General features: G+C 36.3%; 1 protein-coding gene across 3 annotated transcripts in view; it reads left to right on the forward strand.

Annotated features, from left to right (window-relative positions):
* The first annotated feature begins 57 nt into the window (after window positions 1-57).
* Window positions 58-22,259, forward strand: part of ADK (adenosine kinase) — a 475,283-nt gene continuing 453,081 nt past the window's right edge. For 2 of the 3 annotated variants that reach the window (XM_023527928.1, XM_023527927.1), the window contains exon 1: window positions 58-185. In XM_023527928.1, the coding sequence (XP_023383696.1) occupies window positions 121-185 (65 nt within the window). In that variant the 5' untranslated portion in view covers window positions 58-120. Of the gene's footprint in view, window positions 186-17,932; window positions 18,143-22,259 lie in introns of those variants that run through there. The other variant, XM_023527929.1, reaches the window with a different exon arrangement.

Here is a 22,259-nt window from a genome sequence, read left to right on the forward strand (position 1 = left end):
GGGAGGAGTCGGGAGGGCGGGGTTTGTAAAAAAGGAGGTGGTGAGACAGGGATGGGGCGGGGCCAGATAGCTGAAGGGGTGGGGCGCACGCTGGAGCCTAAGTGGGGTGGGAGCGCGAAGATGGCCGCCACTGAGGAGGAGCCGAAGCCCAAAAAGCTGAAGGTGGAGGCGCCGCGAGCGCTGAGGTGAGCGCTACCCTACGTAGGGTGGAGGGTTACGGCGCCTGCTGCTAACCAGGGACCACATGTAGTTGCATAGTCCCGGCGCTGGGTGGTGCCCTCGCTCCCGGCGTGGGGCCAACGTGCAGGACCCGCTGCTCTGGGAGCTGCCCGCATGGCTGCGACCTATCGCCGGGTGCCCGCCCAGTTTGGCTGAGTCGCCTCGTCTTCGGAGGGGCTCCGGCCGCCCTTGACCAATCAGAGCGTCGGCTGGGGGTGGCCGAGCCGGCTGTGGGTAGGCGCCACGTGGGAGCCCTCCTCGGCTGGGCTGGTGAGACCCCGAAGGACCCGGCCGAACCGGAGCAAAGTCACACGCGGTCATCTCCTTTTCCTTGGGGGTTAACGAGGAGGAGGTCCAGCGATTACTCTGGGGCAAAGACAGAATTCTTGGGAATTTTTCGTAAAATGTCGCGGAAGGGCGACTTGACCTTATTTTTCTTACACTGTGTGCCGGGACCTTTGAAGACTGCCAGGGACCCAGACCCCGCCTCCGAGGCTTGGCGGGGGCGGTGTTTGGCTGAATGAATAAGAAAGGCCGATTTTTCCTTTTTCCCTTTCACTCTTTGGCAGCAATGGGGACAGTTTTACGCCTAACACCTTGCCTCACATGTGATTGATGTTGCAACTTTATAAAAAGTTGTTAAATATTCCTTCCAATAAGTATAAAGTGCAGTGTGCACAGTCCTTGATGATTTTGCAATGTTCGTTGGAAGGCAGTGATTTTTCTAAAAATAGACATATCAAATTGACTTAAAACTGTTGGGATACTCTGATTATACAAATCTCATTTCTTCCAACATCACACTTCTTTACCTCCAAAAGAATGAATCATTCATAATTGAGAAAGAAAAGGTCACTTACAGGCTTGATGATGTGTTCATGCTGTTTTGAATGGATGGTGACTAAATCCCTGCCAGTGCCTTTAATATATTTCTACTACCCTCAGAGGGTTAGTGTACCTACCTCATACGAAGAAAATAAACTTTTTTTTTTTTTTTTAACAACTCAGGATGTTCATTTTTATTTTAAGTTTTCAAACTATAGAGTAAAGGAGGAACTTTTGAATCAGACCTATCTGGGTTCAAGGTATGTGCTTTTCCTATTCAGCTCATTCTAAGAGTATTTACTTAAAAGGCACCTCCTTCACAAAGTTTCCTCGACCAAAGTGGAAGACAGATGCAACTTTTCCCTACTATCCTACTAAACATACCGCCCTTAGATTTCCTTATGCTAATTCATTTTCAAAATGCTTTCCTATTATATAGATAAGGAAATTGAAGCCCAAATGAAACAGTTAGGGAACTGAAATATGAACCCAGAGCACCTGGGTGCAAGTTCATTGTTGTTTGGCTCTACTGTGCCTACTTTTGTGCAACCACCCAAGGTATACGTCTCTGCCTATGCATCCTTAAAACTAGTGATAAATAATGTCTACTACTTAAGTATATATGTTCTAGACACTGTTTCAGTATTTTACCTTTTTTTTTTTTTTTAACTCATTCAGTCTCACAGCAACACTACCAAAGAGGAAACAGGCATAGAGACATTAAGTAATTTATCAAGGTTACCTGTCTAGTAAGTGATAGGGTTGGGATTTTAATCCAGGTAGTCTGATTCTATCTCTGTATGCTTAATTACCATGCTACACTTATTAACTTAAAGGTATTTATCCAAAAATCCTAGTGACTTGTTAATTCAGTTTTTCTCTACTAGTTTTGCTTCTGTTTTTTTTTTTCCGTGTGTGTGTGGTCGTTGATTATAACAATGTTGTTGCAAATATGTGGGCATATGATACAAAATAATTTTTAGATACATAATGTATTTTATATGTCATTAGTGGCCATTTAAAACTTGTAAAAGACTTTAGGCAACTAAAACTCATTTTATACATTACTTAGTGCCACCTGTAGACTTGAAATTAAAAGATTAAACACTTGAGTACTGGGACAAATCAAATCTCTTAATTTTGTGTGAAGATGTTTTGGGATTGGCTGTTCCTACCTTCATTATATTAGTTTGGCTTTAAAGGTCACAGTGTGATAATGCACTGAGTGGTTAGACTGCATGCGTTATCTATAATGACTTGCTTAACAGTTCAGAGGCTAGCTACTAGCTTTGGTTAACTTTTAAGAAGAATGACTTATAAAGTCTAAGCATAAATTAATGTGTGAGTCAGTGGGGAACAAATAAATTTATGAGATATTTGTAGATGTCAGAGAAAAGATTTAGGCTTTTGTGAGAATTTCAGTTAGCTCTGGAGTAGCAGTTCTCATCCAGAGGCAATTTTGTTAGTTTCTGGAATCGTTTTTTAGTGGGAACTGCTACAGTCATCTAGTGAGTGGATACTATTAAAACGCCCTGTAATGCTCAGGAGGCCCCCTGCAACAAAAGAATTATCCAGTCAAGATTAACAGTAATGTTGAGATTGAAAAAACTCTGCTCTAGGGAGAATGACAAGTCTAGCCTCCCTTTCTCAAATGGTCATTATTTTTCTAAGCTGGATTGCTTTTCAGAGTATAGCAGTTACTAAAGTTGCAAAGAAACGGCAGTTCTAACATGTTTTCACATTGGGTTCGAGAACAGATGGGAACATTAATTGAATGCTGGACTTTATATTAGATGCTTTATATATGCTCTCGTAATCTTCACAACAACCTATGAGGTAGGAATAATGATCCCTGTGTTACAACTGAGGTATTTAGGGCTAAAAGAAGTTGAGAAGAATTTTCGAGAACTTCTCACTAGATGAAGATGTTCCATGATGATTACCTATATTTAGGACCTCTTAGTTTTCTTTTCTCTCCTTTGGAAATCTCGTCCAAGTTCATTTCTTTAGCAGTCACCTCTAAGAGGATACAGTTCCTTCCAAAGCTTGTGTTGAGCACATGCCAAGTCTGTTCTTTCAGTCTTTCAAGTGCCTGCTATTTTTAGCATGGTGCTAAAAATTAGCTACTCGTGTATAGAGAGGTAAGACCTAGGTACTGTCCCTCTTGGTGGAAATGAGTGAGGTGTGGGAAAATGATACCTGAGCATTCTGAAAGACGACAAGGAGTTAACCAGGTGTGAAGTAGGGTGTCTGGCTTTATAGGAAAGTTTGTTTAGAGGTGGAGATGGGAGAGAGCTGCCTCTTGGAGAACTACAGATGGTTTAGTCTGGCTGAAGCAGAGGGTGAATGGGGTCCATCCAGGCTTTCTACTGGATGCTTTCACATGTGCAATTTTTCTCTTTATATCTTTTAGTTCTCAGACCCTAATTTTGCTATCTGCTGAATATTTATTTCATTTTGAGTGTCTTGCTGACACTTCAAAGTCATATATATCAAACTAAATCCATCTGTTGCCCTAAATCCACACTTCTTCCATGCTTCTGCATCCGTTAATGGCACCACTAACTTCTCTTTCTCTAAAGTTTGGAACCTAGATACTTGATGCATTTTCCATCTATATAATGTTATCAAAGTTGGTCTTTTCTTCCTCAGTAGTATCTCATAAATGCCTTTCCTTTTCATTTCCTGCTACCACAACTCAAGTTTAGATTTTATCTTTCTTAGACTTTGTATTGCCTCCCAACTAGTCTCTCTACCTCCAGTCTCAGTTCTACCTAATCTTCTTCAGGCTTAGCTCTACTTATTGATCATAGCAAATATTTGTAAGCTCTGAAGTTGGTTAGGAAGGGTTCAGTCCTAAGAGCCCACATCGTGATTCTCTCTGAATTAGCAATTACAGATTTTTCTGGGTCGTGACTTTGAATACTATTAAAAGGAAAGAAATGACGATTTTCCAATCAGTGAATATTGAGTTTTTCCTCCACGTATTGCTTTCTAATCATTTCACTTTCATGGACTCCTTTTATTCTCTCAGTCCGTCTCCTCATTAAAGATCCTGTGTTTTAAAATTGCATAGTAAAATGAGGAAGAAAAGTCAATAAGTATATTAGGTGGCTAAGCAGTAGCTTCAGTAACCCTTTCTAAAACACATTTTTTCTCTTTCAGAAAATTTTCTGGAAGATTATTTGCATAAACTGAGTATACTGTTTCCAGAGTGATCTGTTGCAGATTGAAAAAGAGAAAGGGTGATCATGTGTCGTTAGTGTGTTTGCAGTGTTGCCTGGTCCTTAGGAGCTGTTCAATTAATATTTGTTAAATGAATTATCAGTACAGAATAGAGTGGGACTGATAACCTTCACTCTTCTAGAACTTATATTTTCTATAATACAGCCTAAAATTGAGTTGGGCTCTTTTTGGATGATATTGCATGTGCTGTTCACTTATATTCACAAATTTAATCCTTTAAGAGTAAGGTCTTTGTCTATGAAAGAAAATGGAAAACAAAAGTCTCCTGAGGTACTTTGTATGAACACCTTCATAAGATCCTTTCCTGGGCATTGTATACTAAGGCAGAGCAAGGATGGTGGAGAGCCAAAGGAAAGCCTGCAAGGCTGGTCCTGGGTATCTAAGGGCAAGCATGCTTGGAGCCCAGGGAAAGTGGGATGGGCTCTGGGTAAAAGAGAGGCATTGAAAACTATGTTTCTGATTTTAGGTATAGCCCTAGACTAAATAAAACATGAGGCTGATATGCTATTTTCTACCTAGAATATGGCTCTACTTTCTTTTCATCTATTAAAATCTTGTAAAATTTCACAGTTAAGTAGAAAAAGAAAAAGAATTAAAATTATAAACAGCATTCTGGTCAGGATGGAAGCCAGCAGAGCAGTGGTTAAGAGCATGGTGTCTGGAATCAGACATGTGGTTTGACTCTTGGTTTTTATTAATTGGTGATCTTAGGAAGATTGCTTATTGGCCCCATGCCTCTGTTTTCTCACTTAGGAAATGGATGTATAATAATAGGACCTATCTCAATAGATTGTCGAGAGGATTTAATGAGAAAAACAAATATAAAATTGGCACATAGTAAGTCTTCAACAAATGTTAGCTGTTATTATTATGATTCTGGCTCCCCCTCTGCTCCAAATGCAGCAATTACAAATTTAAAAAATAAGGAAAGATGTAGGTATATTCAAGAATAAGATAAATATCTCCAGGGACTAAATAGAAAGAAAATATACAACTAGACTCTGAGTTCAGGAGCTGGTGGAAATAACTCTGTGCAGGGGAATTGGAGTTAGATACACTGCATGAAACTGGGAGCCGGGCTGGTGTTGGATAAAAAGAAGGCTGAAATCTTCTGTTCTGAGCTGTTGCTTTATAAAGCTCTGAACCTGAAGCGGTGAAACAGAAGTGGCTGAACTGCTCAGAGTTGGGAACCATAATTTCTCCACTGTCGCCTAGTACAAAAGCACTGAGCTTGGAAATAATGGGCTCTGGAAAGGGTGTGGCCAACCTCAAAACCACTGGAAAAAGGAAGAGAAGTCTGAGCCTGCAAACACATGAGGGAGAACATTACTTACAAAATAAACACAAGCACCAGAGGATCTATTCATTCAAAATCTAATGGAATTATTAGAGCAATTTCAAAATCACTTTAAAAATTTTAAAGATCTTAAAAAAGATAAAAGTAATAATAGCCATTAAAAAACATGTTATGAATCAAAAATCAGTAGATATGAAGTAAGCGGCTTTGTAAAAGAAAAAATGGAATTATTGAAATTAAAACAAAAAATATGTTGGTTAAACTCTAGGCAAAACATATTTGAAGGGAAAATTAGCATATTGCAAGTAATTCACCCAAATGTAGCACAAAGAAATAAAGAGAAATTAAGAGATGTGAATATAAATCGAGGGGCACCAACTTACATCCCTCAGCAAGAGAAAAGTCCCTTATAGCATGTATAGAAAATGTTTATGAAACACACAGTTGCCATACTCAAAACCTCATTCCAAAGTTGTCTTTATAAAACTTTCCTGGCTGTTTGTACTTTATACTTTGCATTGTTGCTACACATAGTGTGTACATGTTTTATCTCATCTACTGCTACGTGAAGCCAGGAAACTAGTTGAGTAACTCTTGGTGCCTCATAATTACTTTATTGCAACATAACAGGCTCTAAATTTTATTAAATGAATGAATTCTTAGCTCTTTAAAGACGTTTTAAAATTATGTTTGTACCACTCATTGGTGCAAAATGGTTTCACGTATCGGCTGTAAATTCTTATCTATTCATAGTTTGAATATTGTAAGGATGCTTTGTAGATAAACGTATAAATTTCTAGACTTATACTCATAGGTCCTTAGAATTGGGAGGGATCTTAAGTTATCTTTGCCTAGCCTTGAGTTTCTTTAGCACTCTTCTTCTTCTATTTGTGTAGCATTCCTCCTCTAGATTCAGCACAAATAAGGGAAGAGGAGTACATTTTTCCACTAATGGAAACACACACACACACACACACACACACACACACACACACCCACACACACACACACACACCCTTTGACCTCAGTTCTGTGTGAAGCTTGAATAAACTACATTCCTGAGAAGACTTGTTAGTATCCTCTAGATAATCAGATTCAGAACTCTTTAAACGATTTCTTGTTGGCCAGGATGTTGCTTCTTTGTATTCATAAAACATGTTAAAGTATTCTCTCCTAGCCTTTCCCTTTGAGATGCTACTTTTGTATTTCTAGACTGTGAATGCTGGTGGGAGTCAGGGTAGGAGCAGAGATAGGAGAAGATGGCTAAGAGTGCAAATTCCCAGGTAGGGTGGGACCTCCCAGAGTTGAAGTTTCCTGCACATCATGGAGTTAGGGTATGAAAACAGCAGCAAATTTCACTATCAGCCAGATGTGGCTTTTAAATGGTAGGTCACAATTTCACAATTTCATGTGATTATTGAAAACTCTGAGCATGTTTCAGACTCTAGATTGTTAGTACCTGATGAGGTACTTAAAATCAGAGTCGAATATTTACATTGTACATCTGAGAGGATTGAAGCCCAGAGAGGTTAAGTGGTATGAGTCAAGTAACACAGCTAGTTACTTAAAGCTATTAAGTATCTGAAGTGAGATTTGATCCCAAGTCATATAACTTACCATTGTACTATGTTCTGGATCAAGAAATGAAATACCAGTTTTCTTCAAAGTTTTTTTTTTTTAAAGATAACTTTTTTAAAGAATATGTCAAATATTTTCACTTACCTTTTCTTATTGAACCTCACAAGAAGGTGAGGAAATAGAACCAGAGAGGTTTAGTCCCTAAGTAGTGAGCACTCATTTCACACCCAGGACCTCTGACTCACATTTCTTGCTGTTTATATTACACTATGAAGACACAAATTAAGAACTTGTCAGAGTGAATTCTGTATGTGCTAGATAAGCATACTATTTAAAGAAAATCTGTGGCAATGTGTTTAGTAACCTTGTTTAGATTTTTGTCTTTCAAGTTCTCTTATTCACACTTATGTAGTTTCCCCTCCCAAGAATAAATATTTCCTCGTGGTGTATACTTAATGGTATGCTTTGCAAATGGATTAACTCATTGAACCTGAACTTTGATCAGTTTGTGTTTTCTAATTTTCTAATTAAAAGCCTTGGGCAAACCAATTTTGCTTATGTTTAAGAGTTAACACATTTCAGTTAAGAGGACAATTTCTAATCAATTTTAATTTACTTTGGAGATTTTGTGCTTTCCCCTGATATTAATAATTTGAATCTTATGACTTTAGTGTTATTATAATGAGATAACCATAACTATTCATAGAGTTTAATGTGTCCATTAATCTTATTTTTTACACAGTGAAAGAAATAGGATTCAAACCTGTCTTATTTTAAGTTTTTTAGTAATTAGCTGCAACGTTGAGGTATTGTATAAACAACAGCAACAAGAATCAACAGTGATTCTTATGATTAAAAAAATTAAGCAGGACTTTTGCTCAAAAAGTATTCGTATATTACACATGAAACAATTAACCGATAATCTAAGTAGCTATAAATCTTTTAATACTATTTATAATTTAAAATCCTACAAAAATGTTCTACCAGATCTATGATGGCAGAAATAACTTTTTTTTTTAATTAAAAATGACCTATAGTCCAATTAGCCTTGGACTTCATACAAATAATAAAAAACAGCAGCCTTTTTAAAGAAATGATGAAATATTCAGTTAGCCTACTTTTAAGAGTAGGACTACAACATTTCATTAAATTCAATTGATGGAGGTATCCCTTGCTTTTTGAAAGTTTGCTTTACAGCACGTCGCTTTTATGAAAGACTTACGTTAGTACTTGTTTTTAGCTAACTGAAGGAAATCCAAAGAGGCTTTTCACTTTTATGAAAAAAAGGCAAAAAGCAAAGATAGCATTCAGAGTTTGTTTTGCAGTGAGGTGTTCTAGAGGCAGCACACACTCCGAGCAGTGAGAGTGGTACTGCCAAGCTTTTTCTGGAAACTATACTCAGCATCTCGGCATCATGCCTTCATAGCTTTGAACTGTGTCTGTGAGCTTTTGTGCTTTATCTGTATTTATTTTGTATATCCATTAGCAGGTTGTGTCCTAAGGTAATTGCTTCCTCTCTTTATGCCATTTCAGCTTATGAAAAAAGTTTCATAGGAACACTCTCCTGTTGGATAGCGGGGAAACTTGTATTTAAAATCTCGATTTCATAATGCTTGATAACCACAGGAAAAAGGAAGTAAGGGGAGGGAAATATAGATTTGTGAATAGGAAGGGAGAGATAAAAGGAAGGAGTAAAAAGGAAAAGGCTCAATTCTTCTTAGCTATTGCATAACCTCCAATCAGACATCTCAACTTTTCAGCTTTTCACTTAGCTCTCATGTATGTATGTGAGTTTGTGAGAAACTTGTTATGAACTGTAATACCTATGGGCTTTTAGCATGGTACAAGGAACAGAGCTTTGGACTAGCAATCAAGACACCTAGGTCCTTTTAAATTTCTCTCTAGATATGTGTGTGTACCTGTGAAGTGAATAGTATAGACTAAAATACTTTTCAGACTACATCATGAATCAATTTGGGTGAAGCCCAACTGGTATTTTATAAAAAGAAAATAGAAAATATCAGTGTATTGAATATGGTGAGGGTATTTCTTTGTGAAATATTGTTTCAGTTATATATGTGTATAGAGTACTAGGTTGCAATGCAAAATGTATTTTTCATAGTGATTTTGGTTCTCTATTCCAAAATTTAGTGGTTTAAAATATCATTTTATTAGAGTTCATGATTTTGTGGGTCAGAAAGTCAGACATGGCTTGGCAATTGATTCTTCTGTTCCATGTAGTATTGACTAGGATCACTTGGAGATATTTAGCTGATAATAGGTCTGATCTTTACTTACTTGCTTGGTGCTTTGGAGAGGATGGCTAGAAAGCTTGGCTCAGCTGGCCTTCTCTCCCTCTCCCTGTAGTTTGAGGGCCTCTCCATATGGTTTTGGGTACTTTGACTTCCTACATTGCAGCTCAAGGATCCAAGAGACCAAGGCAGGAGTTGGCCAACCTCTTAAACGCTAGGCTGAAATCTGGCATAGCATCACTTCCATTATATCTTACTGGTCAAAGGAGTCATAGGCTAGCCTAGATTCAAACAGGACATGATTCTTGTCTCCAAGAAATTGTAATTTTTAAAATGCCTGAATTATTTTGGAATGATGGTAAAATAATGTGAAAAACATGACTGAATTATATATTGAAGCTTTTAATTCTATTATTGTCCTTTGAAAGATGATTACTTTTAATAATCCCCCACATTGGAAAAATATGTCTATTTTTGGTTTAAAAGTTCAGAGTTTAATTTAAATACATACATTGTTTTTTTCCAAAACTGAAGGTTTTGACTATGCTGCACACTTGAAACTAATATAAAATAATATTGAATGTCAACTGTAATTGAAAAATTGTGCTGCTGAGTAATTCTGCTTTGCCTATGTCTGCAGACAAATGTTGTGTGTTTCAGGTAAAACACAATGCTCCTTCACCTAGGAAGACATGAAGATAGCCAAGATTTCTTTCAAAGCATTTAAAGGAGAATGAACAAATGATAAAGGTTTAGTTAGAATGAAATTCTGGGCATTTAAATGCCAGCATTTTAAAATAAATATTAAAACATACCAAAAAGTAAAATGGGAATGAGAGAACTTAAGTGTATTTTAAACTTATAAATAGGTATTGTGAGGATAAATATCCCAAATTCTAGCGAAGTGATGTTAAGTTATAGATGCTTCGTTATACCAAAATGACGATTTTTGGAATAATATTACATAAACATACATATAGACATATAACATGTACACAGTATGAACCCTGATTTGGTAGTCCCTTCACATTGCACTTCTTGGTGAGTGTTTTCTGCAACCATTGAGGCAATCAAAAATTCATTTTTAATGTCTTCATGCATGATTCTCTCAAATATGTAATGAATCATTAGGAAATCTTCATTTCAACAAACCCCAAAAGCTAATGATCCTTCCCTTTTTACTAGAGACTACATGATCCCATCAGGGAACTATAGGGTGAAGTAATCTATACTGACAGCACTCCAAGGAGTGCTGTAATATATATAATATTAATATAGTATATATATTATATACATAATAAACAAAACCAAAAGCATTAAATAAAACTTTTTAGAAACCAGTTCTAAAACATAAATTCATAAAACAACCAAGTAGAAATGATTATTAGGATATTTTTCAGATAAAACTATACAATTTGAGAACATTTTTATTTTTATTACTATATAGAAAACGATAGGCACTAGGAGTTAGAAAAAGGATATACCCAAGGACTACTTAAGTAATTGTTCTTTTTCCCTCACAGCAGAACTTTTTGTGAATACTTGTGATTTCTACTTGAGTCTTGAAAGATTTCGATACGAAATAATTTATAATTTTACTGAAGCCTAATGTTGATTCACACAAGCTGAATGCTAGAATGGAAGATTTACTTAACTCGATAGTAGAGTTAGCTACTTGCTACTTGTTCATCGTATGCCCCTAAATTCTTACACAGTGGTAAAAAATGTTTTTTATTTGTCAAAAATCATGATTCTTGTAATTTTTGACAGAAATGAAGTTGTTGAAATTTAAAAAAAATGAAGAGATCTAAGTGATTCTTGGTGACAATTAGAGTTTTGGCTAAATTAAAGACGAAAATAGTAGATTGATTGGCTGCTCAGATTTAATCAGTGAATGAGCATATATGAAAATAAAAGAAGCAGTTTCTGAAAGTATTTCATATGGAGCTCCAGCTAATCAGAAAGCTGTCACGGGTGACTATATCTTATGGGTGAAATAGTGTGGTGTTCTGAAATTTCAAATTTATGAAAATCTCAGACTCAACATCAGACTATCTTGGACTTACTCTAGCGACAATGTGTAGAGTAGTAATTAGTCTCATTTCTGGAGTCAGACTATCAGACTTTGGATTTTTGTTCTGTAATATGTGGTTTCGGGCAAGTTATTTAGCCTCTTGGAGCTTCTAATTCTTCATCTGTAATATGGCAGTAATAAAATATCTCCTGATAGGGTTGTTGTAAATTCCAATGGGAAAGTACTTGAAAGATACATAGCATTGGGGCCTAGCACATATTAAGCACTCAGTTAATTTTACCTACTCTACTTACATACTTACCTGCTAGCAGCTGACTGCTGAGGTAGAATAGTTCCCCTCTTAGGGTGTTGTTCAAATGAAATTGCATATACATTCTGGATATTTATTTTTAGTCTATTAATAGAAAACAGTAGGCAAGAATAAGAAAGACTTCAAAGAAAAATTTGTTTCACGTGTCTATCTCCATCCTTCATGTCTTCTAGAACTCTTGCCTTCTCCATTTATCTCAGTAAATATTAGCAGCACCCTTTACACAATTTAGTTCAAAATCTAGGAGTTATTCTTGATTCCATTCTTTCATTAGTCCCCCATATCTAGTCCATTAGCATGTCTTGTCATTCTACCTCCAAAATGTCCATCTATTTCTATGTCCACTACTGTCTTCATGGTTCAAACCAGTATTATTTGTCATTTGTATTACTACAAAAGGCTTCTAATTTGGTGTTTCTTCTTTCATGCTCCTGTAGTCTGTTCTCTACACTATAACCAGGGTTATCTTTTAAAACAAAATTAGATTATGTCATTCTTCTGTTTAAAATTTAATTACAATGGCTTCCTATCATGCTTATAACAAAATCAAAATTTCTTAGGCTCATAAAAGCTAAGATGATCTGCTTCTTGCTCTGACTACAAATCTTTCTTCTCTCCTTCGCCTTTTTTCACATTGGCCTTCCAGTTGCCATTTTAGTGCTGTCTGTCAGAAATGCCCTTCCCCCACCTGGCTCTTCGTGTCATTGAGTTCTCTCCTACTGGAGGCCTTCCCAAACTACTCAATCTAAAGGAGACTTTTTCTACTTTGATCTGCTCTTTTTAATTCTCTGCATAGTACTTATGATCATTTGATGTTATTTGTTTATTTGATTATTCATTTATATCACCTCAGTAGAATGTAAGTTCCATAAAGGCTGTATATGTTCTTGATTTTTGCTGAATCTGTAGTGTCCTGAGTAGTAGAGTAGATGCTCATTAAATATTTGTTGAGTTAATGACTGAATGATTCCTGAAAGCTTGTTTGTGAAGTACTATAAACCAGGTCTGTGGTGAAGTAAAAATAAGAAAAATCTTACATAGGAAATATACTTCATAAGATTACCAGTACCAGTGATACTTTGGGAAGGTCTGTTCTTTATTCTGTGATGCCCTTCATACATTTTTATGATAAAATGTACTTTTATGAAATGATAGTGATGTTCAATTGTATAATTTAAAAATATGTTCTTGGCAGCATAAATAATTAGGAAGCACTGTTATTCTGTACTTTTAGATTGGAGTTTTTCTTTGAGTTTCAGAAATTTGTAGTCCGCTGAAAATAAAGAAGCACTGTGTAGGTGTTCCTGGGAGGGAGTTTTTCTTACTAAATAAAGTTCAGTCAATCAAATGTTATATTCTTCAAATTCTCCTGATGGGTAATAAATTGTCAGGTTCCATTTAAAGATTATATTCCATTTGAATATGTAATGTTAAAGTAAAATGTGCCATAAGATTCCACAGATAATAAAGGAAATAAAAACAGTAGGCCTCTTATAATATTTTTTGAGGAAAGGGATTAATAGATTTAGCAATGTTTCTGTGGATAACCTTGTCCATAATGGAAGCTAATTCAAATTACATATGTTTTATTGCATTAAAACTGATCAACTCTATTAAACAACCCAGTTTATATTGGGACACAAGGAGTGGTTTTTTTTTTTTTTTTTTTAATGTTCAGGAAGAACCAAAAAAGACCTGGGATGTCACCTATAACAAACTCCCTGTATTTCAGATAAGGAAACTGATGGACAAAGACCATAATGTTATTTGGTAGTTTCGGTATTAGAATTTCCATCTTATTCCCAGGTTCTTGAAATTGATAGTATGACACACTACTTATTTTAGGGAGTCAAGTCTTAAGAAAGTTCTCTTTTTGGAATATGAAATAGATTGTTTTAAAATATTATTTTGATCAGTATTTTAATTCATATGAAATAAGGAGATGTATTTTTAAGTAACATGCTGGGAAGACATTCTACATTCAGTGTTGTGACAGCTGGCCTCTTAAAGGCTATGTAAAGCTCTAAAAGTGGTATTGATGCTTTTAACTTTTGTCAAGATTTAAAATTAACCAAGAAAATCATAAAGACATTTTTATTATTTCTGTCTTAAAGAACTTTACACATGAAAAGATGAGACATTTATAAAGTAAGCCCAATTCCTCTAAAAATAAGGATAGTTTTGATGGTTGTGATTTAAAAAAATGTTTTAATAAAAAGCAAGAATAATTTTTATATTTTTAAAGCATTTCAGAAAGAATTAATTTTTAATAGTAATTATAAGTATTTTATGCTAAAAATGATATATAGTAGAAATTTTTATAAGCTAGATCACTATAAATAAGTAAAAATTACATATAATTTCACTTGCTAGAGAAACCAATAGTAACATTTTGGTGTGTTTCTTACCAATCATTTTTTCTGTGCAATTATGGTGCATATATATACAATTTTTTAAAACAAAGTCAAGATCATACTCTATTCCTTTTGTTTGTTTTGAATTTTTCATTTAACATTATATCATGAGCATTTTTGTATATTCTTAAAAAGTCTATAGAAACATTTTGTAATTGCTCTATAACATTCTTATGTAATTTAATCATTGCCCTATTTTTGGTTATTTATGATATAATAAATTTTTGCTGTTACTAATGCTGAAGTGAGTATACAGAATCTTTGTTCACATTGTTCTGTTTTATTTATAATAGTTGCCTAAACAATGAAATTGTTGACACATACTGTTGTAAAGCTTTCCAGAAATGTACTAATTTCAACTCCTGCTAACAATGCATGAAAGTGCTTGTTTTATTGCGCCCCTAACAACAACTGGTTGTATTTGAAAAAGACTGCTATTATTCTGGGACTTGAAAAGATTAGTAGGGTAGGTCCACATATTTGTTATGCTCTCCAGAGGCACTTAGCATTTTGGGTTTAGCTATCTTTGTTTTTATAGTGGCAGACTAACGGCATGATTAAATAAAGTAGATAGAATATTTCCTTACCTATCTTCCCAAAATCAAATTATTCTTACTCACTTATCTTGATTCAACTATTTCAATTGTAAGGTTAATCAAGTTTAAAAATTTCAATTGCTGCTTTTCCCTAAAGTGAAAAGAGTAGGGTTGAAATAAATTGCTTAAAAATTGATCAGTAGAGTTTAAATAGCAGTTACTTAGTAGCCAGCCAGTGTTTGTGTGTGTGTGTGTATGTGTAAAGAAAAAGAGTGTGACTGGCCCAGGAAACAAAGGTTCTGTGAATAAAAAGAACTTCTGCCTTAACTTGAAAAAATGTCTTTATTTTTGTCTCTATATGATTAACTTTGAAAGAACAATCACACATGAGCCCTGTTTGCTGAAATAACATTTTTGTCTATACCTGCTGAAATGAACTAGTACTGAAATACATTTTAAAATAATAAACTTTTTGCAAGTTGTGTTGACTGATTATGTAAAAAGTACTTAAAGTTTTAAGTTAGATGCAAAGTGTCACTTATCAAAAATAATTTGTTTTTTAAATCTTTGAATGTGATATGGCTTTGATTAAATATTTGAATATTGCAGGCCCTTATCTTTCCTTACTGACGCAGAATTTAGTATATATATTATAAAAATAAAGGTTCAAGTCTAGCTGTTTTGGTACTAAAATTAGTTTTAAAAAACCTTTCTTGTTAAAAATTAAAAGTGGGAGTTTCTAGTATGTTAGACATGAGCAAAGTGCATTTATTTTTCACAAGGCCAAGTTCATGTTAGCTTTTGTATCATGGTTCCCAGAGATGTAATTTTTACTAGTGTGATAATAAGAAAGTAATAATCACACCATGTGCCAAGGACTCTGTTAGACACTTTACTAGAATTAAATTTTAATTTTAAGAATAAAAAAATAAAAAAATTTTAATCTTCACAATGCCCTGAAAGCATGTAATGGGTAAACTGAGGGACAGATAACTTAAGAACCAGCCTAAGATATTACAGCCAGTAGTAAGTTAATGGGGGAGAGAGAGGGTTCCAAAACCATGCATCTTGCTACCTTTACAACTTTTGCTACTTTCCTTTACAAGTTGCTACTTAGCATGACCCACAGACCAGAAGCAATTTGTGAGATCTGAGTACAAAAAGAAGTACAAATTCTTGGCCATAGAGACCTACTGAGTCAAACCCTTATTTTAACAACATCCCTCAAGTGATGTGTATGCATATTAAAGTTTAAGAAGCACCATACTACATCCCATATTAAAAGTCACATTGAGGTTTTGAAATCTTTTCTAAGGATTATTCCTGGTTTGACTTTTAGTTCTGTGCGTTATCAGCATTCTTCATAAGAGGAGGGAAACTGTTGAATTAGTCAGTGTCTCCACCACTTCAAATTGCTATTCTTCTACTTCTTTGATTCAGATCCTGTTTAAATCCAGAGGAACAAATGACTAATTCTGCTTGTTGACGTTTGATCAGTCTCAATCAGCTAAGTGTAAGCTGTTTTTTAACAGCTATTCCTCATGGACCGAACACTGTCAGATTTATAGTCCATAGTTTCATTTTGGAAAGCCATTTCCTAAATTAAAGAGAATATGCTTTAAAAAAAAAGCATTTTTGAAGGAAACTTGAAATCTTTTGGAATATTTGATATTTTAGATGGTTAGCAAGGAACCATAGATCTGTATAAACTGGTGTCCCTACGGATTTCGTTTTGTGGATATAATTATTTGGTTACAGTGGAAAGTAAAAAAAGAAGCGAGGCTAACAGTAGAACAGAAATATCCGGTAGAAATATAATGCAAGACACATAACTTAAATTTTTCTAGTAGCCATATTAGAAAATTAAAATGCTTAAATTAATATATTTTATTAACCCAATGTAGCAAAATTTTATGCCAATATGTAATCAATACAAAAATTGTTAATGAGACAATTTATGTTTTTTTGTACTGTCTTGAAAAATCTGGTATATTTACATTGCCTCAGTTTGAATTAAAAAAAAATTTTTTTTCAACAATTAAAAGGTGAAATGTAGTCCAATGAAAACCAAATTGTGTTTAATGGAAAAAATTTTTTACATTGCTTTGGTTTTAAAATGTAAACTAATTAAAATTAAATAAAATTAAAAATTTAGTTCTTTTGATCACATTAGCCACATTTCGCTGTCACCTGATGTTGGGTTGTGCTTCTAATGTGATTTCAGACCTATGGAATTGATCATCTTATATGGTCAGTAAAGCAATGCCACTGAAGGTTAGAGTACGTTAATATAAATATTATCGGAGAATAAAAAGGGAAAAAAGAAAAGCTACTTAGGTAATAAAGCGTTTACTGACCCCTCTTCCTTTCCTTCCCGCAGTTGGAATGAACTTACCTGTCTTTTATTTGTGGTTCAGAATCAGTTTATTATTAACTCTTTAATCCCACTAAATTGTAAGGAGAAGGTTAGGAGGTAGGTTAGAGTACTTCTAACTTTTTCCCCTATGGCGTTAGATGCTTGCTTCAGAGCGCTGCACACTTTTGAGAAAAGTGAGGTAATCTGACAGGTGTGGCAAGCGGGATAGCCTGAGTGGGCTTGTTTAGCCAAGAGGTTTTGAATGTTCGCTAAAAATGCCAGGGTCCGGGCCTCTTCTAGCTTCTGAATCACAAAATTTACAGTGAGTCACAGACACTTTCATATTCTTTCACTGTTCTAAATGTTTCTGAAGTCCAAGAATGTTCGGAGACCATCGGATTCAGCAATTGACAAAGACTGTATGTTCGAATTTAACATGTGGTGCTGCTGTTTCTACACGTTTTATTTTCCCCGGGCTGAGATTTCCCAGGCGGTTGCTGATGGGTTTTGCAGGCTGTTAAACCCCATCTCCGAAGGTTGCCCTGATAGCGTCCTTGTCCCATGTCCCGCTAAAGCGACCTGAGTTCGCCGAGGTGGACCATGGCCATGTGACTAATAAACCACTTGCCCATCGGGGCGGCCATTTTTGAGGCGGGCAGCCGACCTCATGCCCCGAAGCCGGGAGTGGGGGAAACGTTACCAGGACTCAAGATGGCCACTGCGCCCGCTAGCCAGCCCGCTAGCCCGCGTGTTAGCGAGTGGGCACAGGACGCTTCCGCGGCTCTTCATGGTCCGCGGAGCCCGGGGCTCATCTCCGGCCGCGGGCTGGGAGCGGAGCGTCCGCCCCCTGCGGGCGCGCCCAATCAGCGCGTGCGGCCGACAGGGCGGGGACCGCCCGCGCACGGGGTGTGTGAGGACGCGCTTCTGGTCGCTGAGTGCCTGAGCAGAGGAGCAGTTGCTGTGGTACCTGCTGCTGCTGCTGCTGCTGCTGCTGCTGCTGCTCGTGCAGACGCAGAGCATCGGACGCGAGCGCTGTTGCGTGGGGCAGGAAGGTGAAGCCATGACGTCCGTCAGGTAATGAGGGCGACAGCCTAAACTGCTCGCTTTCTGGGCATTAGCCTCCCGATTGCCATAGAACTGTCGCCCCTTCCCTTGGGTAGTCTGGAGCCTCCCTGTGTCACCTGTCCCCCCTCATGTTGGAGGTTATCTCTGCACTTTTCATTTGGTCATTTCTGCTTTCCTCAGAAGTTTTTGGGTCTGTGACACATGGCGGAGTCTTGTAAGTAGCCGCACCGCTGAGGTGACCCTCGCCCAGATTCCAGGGTTTGAAGCTTGCTTGTGTGTGCAATGAATTTCTCATAAAAAATGTAGCTACTTTTCCCCCAGGGGTGACCTAGGGCCCGAGGAAGTGTGACGTGCCCCGTGTGTGTCCACGCCTGCATGTCATGCCTTCTGACAACTTCATTGGTGGCCATGAGCAGACCTGCAAAGTTGACCCTTCTCTGATGCAGGTAGATTGTCCCCAACTTATGAAATTGTGTGTTTCTAAAATGTTTGCTTGTGACTGGAATTAGTAGTCTGATTATTGAAGGCACCATCTGTTTACCTACTTCTTATCTGCCAGTCACAAGTGAAATGAGTTTTGTCAGATAGTAGGTATGTGATGAAAGCAGTAAACAGGAGACCCCCCACCCCACCAACTGCAATTGCTATTCCAGAGTTTTGAAGGTTCTTCTTTGTTAATGGCGACAGGATAATGGGCCTATCCAATTTCCGCGTGTATCATTGACTGAATGTTTAACTTATGCTAATATGGTTATTTACAAAAAGAGAGAAATTGCCACATTTACACAGTATTCTGACCTCCCTCTTTTAAAGTAGACCTTGGCTTTCGTTGTCCCAGAGAAAGGGAGGCTCCAGCACAAATGTGAAGAGAATAAGTTAATGTTTTTTGGTCTAAGCTTCCAGCAGCCTAAGTCCTGGTGATTTAACAGGTTCTCAGTGGTTATTTTGACTATACAATATTTAAGAGATGACTTGAGAACCTAACTCTCAGGTAAGATAAGGTAAGATGCGACTGTCCTGAACTTGGATACTGATTCTTAAATTGCATAATTCTGTCTTAACATAGACAAAGAGTACTTACCTCATTATGCAAAAGGAGAAATTCAGATGCTGAAACATGGAGAGGTTTTACAGTAAATTATATTGGGATATATAAATCTAGCTGTTAATGCTAGCAATATTTTAGGATGAGTTAGGAGTATGCTGTTAAACCAAGTTAATTCCCCCTCTTCCCACTCCCATTTCCATTCCCATCATTGGAACCTGCTGCTAGTTAGGTGTGTAGGTCAATTACTTTTTATGTTAAGAATCAGTTCTTATGTGGCCTCAATTTTAATTGATTATTGTCTTCCTATCTCCTCTTCATTGGAGAAACACTCAAATCTCAAGGTTCGTCTGCTTGGCAAGTGAGAGTAGGATGCATCTTTAAGTGATTTGAATGAAAAGGATTTGAATGATTGTTTTGTTCAAAAGACTGATTTAAAGGTTGCCATCAGCCTCATTTGACTGATTATGGCAGGATAGATAACTACTAATAAAGTTATATTTATGCTTCTTGCTTCTTTCTTCAGATGTTAGCCTGCATTTTACATAGTCATGTCACTATAGTGACATGAATTGAAAAAAAGATTTTTAAATGTTAGCCAAACCAGCTCCCATATTTTACACCTAAGGAAACAGACCAAGAAAAGTGGAGTGCCTACTGCAAAATCGGTTAGTGGCAGGGTTAGCAATTGAATCTAAATGTTCATGATCTATTTCTCTGTGTTATGCCTTTATAGAAACAAGATACTACTTAAGTCTCCTGAAAAAGGTGCTTCTATGGATAAAAATTCTGAAGTATTGTGAGAGACAACTGTAGTAACTTTTTTGTTTTCCTCTAGTTCTCCAAGGAACTTGATAATTTAAGTTTAGGAGTAGGCAGGGAGACTACTGAAGCTGAAGCAACTATATGTGTGGTAACAGTTTTGAATGAGTTGCTAATCACCAGCCAGTTTCCAGTGAGGACTGCATTTAATGCAATTATGTCATACTTTAGTTTTCACAATTATGTTAGGCATGTTCTTATTTTGTGCTCAGTTGAAAAGTCCAAAAGATAAGTATTAACTGACCCTCTTTTACTGATGAGGAGAGTGATCTAGGTCACAAGTTAACAAAATCTGACTTCATGTCTAATGCTGTTTTTCACCCCAAACTTAAAACAGTTATTGCTATATATAGTATTATGTGACTCTTTGCAATGACTGTGACAGAATATAGGATTGGAAACCAGTGAGGACCAGTGGTCAACATATCTGTATTCTAGTTGAGGGTCTTTTCCTGATCTTCCTTTTCTCTACTTCTCTGGACATTTGTTTAATGAAATACTCAGTGATGGTGATACTAGTATATATACCACAGTATTTTGGAGTAGATATGAAAGTACTTTTAAATTTTAAGACATTTTATAAATGCAGTATTCTCTTTTTGTTAAAAGCAAATTGAGCCCCTTAGAGAATGGTGTCATCTGAAAAGAAATGTTTAAACCTTAAATTTTTATACAGGAAGCAAACTTACCTATTCAGATCCCTCATTTTACAGTTGAAGAAACTGAAGCCAAGATATTGTAATTTGTTCAAGTTCACACAGATAGTTGCATATCTTGAACTAGAACCTTGACCTGTAGATACCTGGTTCAATGCCCTTTCCAGTGTAGCACTCAACTATTAGGAATTACTAAATAATAATTTAAATCGAAAGAGGTTTTTTTTTTTTTAAACTTAAGATCTTTGAATTTGACTGGAGATACTCTCTCTTTGAATTTTTATTATTTGTATTCTTCATCTTTACTGATGAAGAGTCTAATTTACAGCCTCTAAAACCATATTACCCTTGAATAACAACTTTTATCTTTTGCTATGTTAGGTCTTCATTTGGGAAATGATAGAACATATATGATAAATTGATGCTTTTATCATTTTTAATTGGTCCAGCAGGAAAGTTGGTGCTTGAGTTAAATACAGGAGACAGGAAAATGTAGAATGAGAGGACTAGAAGAGAATCTTAGCATTTTACCTTTTCTTTATATTGGACCTTGAGGCCCAAAGTGAAATGAAATGTCTTAGGCGGTGGTAGACTTAAGATAGATCTTTTGACTCCTATTTTATGCACTTTTCACTCAGCAACAGTTTTTCAAAATATCCCTATGAATGTTGTCTTGTTTTCCTAACGTCTGGTTTTGAGTTTTGCTTACAGCTTGAGTTTGTTCCGTGGAAGACTGTGAAAATGAGGTAGGGAGACAGAGTGTTTGCTATAGAGCTGAGGGGCCTTATCCTTTGACTTGCTCAGACAGTTCAGATTTGGTCAAAGGCTATTCTAGGACTGGATATGACTGTGCCCTACATGATGATTCTGGAACCACTTCTATGAGTTGGCCAACACTGGAAAATTTATGTGGGCTGTGGGTGGGGTCTTGGGGTATTTTTTCCTAACACAAGACTTTTTGAGGTGCATCCAACAAGATCTGCCAAGCCACTCAGATGGAGAACATTCATATGGAAACCAGAATCTGGCTAAGATTGAAACTGCCTTACTTTATTGAGTTGATTTCTTTAGAGCCTTTAAACAGAACTTTCAAAGTAATTTCAGGACTTATGTCTTTTGCAAGAATTTGTAAATTTCAATTACTACACAAACTTTTTTATGCTATCGAACTTCTTAGGCAAATGAACTTTTAAGATAAAATGAAATTGTTTCATTTGTGAAATATTTTGAAGTACTAAAACAGGAATCCTTCTCTTACAGAACTGTGCCATGTTGTCAGCTGTTAATACTCATATTTATAAATAGGTCATCTTTGTTTGAAAAGCATTCAAGTTTTCTAACTCCAAATCTTGCCAGCCACAGTATTGCTACATTAAGCAGAACTGTCGAAGATAAAATGGGAACCAAAATGATTGTCTAGACTGAATGTTAACCCTTTCCTGTAACATTGGTTAACAATCATGTCTCTTTACCTCTTTATACCTCCTTGTTTTAAATGATTAAAAATAATACTGTAATAAACCATAAGTTTGGATTCTTATTTTCAAATAGCAAAGCTAGCTTATAAATAGGATGACCATATGTCCCAGTTTACCCAGGTCAG

The sequence above is a fragment of the Pteropus vampyrus genome, unplaced genomic scaffold (assembly GCF_000151845.1).
Source record: "Pteropus vampyrus isolate Shadow unplaced genomic scaffold, Pvam_2.0 Scaffold20, whole genome shotgun sequence".
Taxonomy (NCBI): Eukaryota; Metazoa; Chordata; class Mammalia; order Chiroptera; family Pteropodidae; genus Pteropus; species Pteropus vampyrus.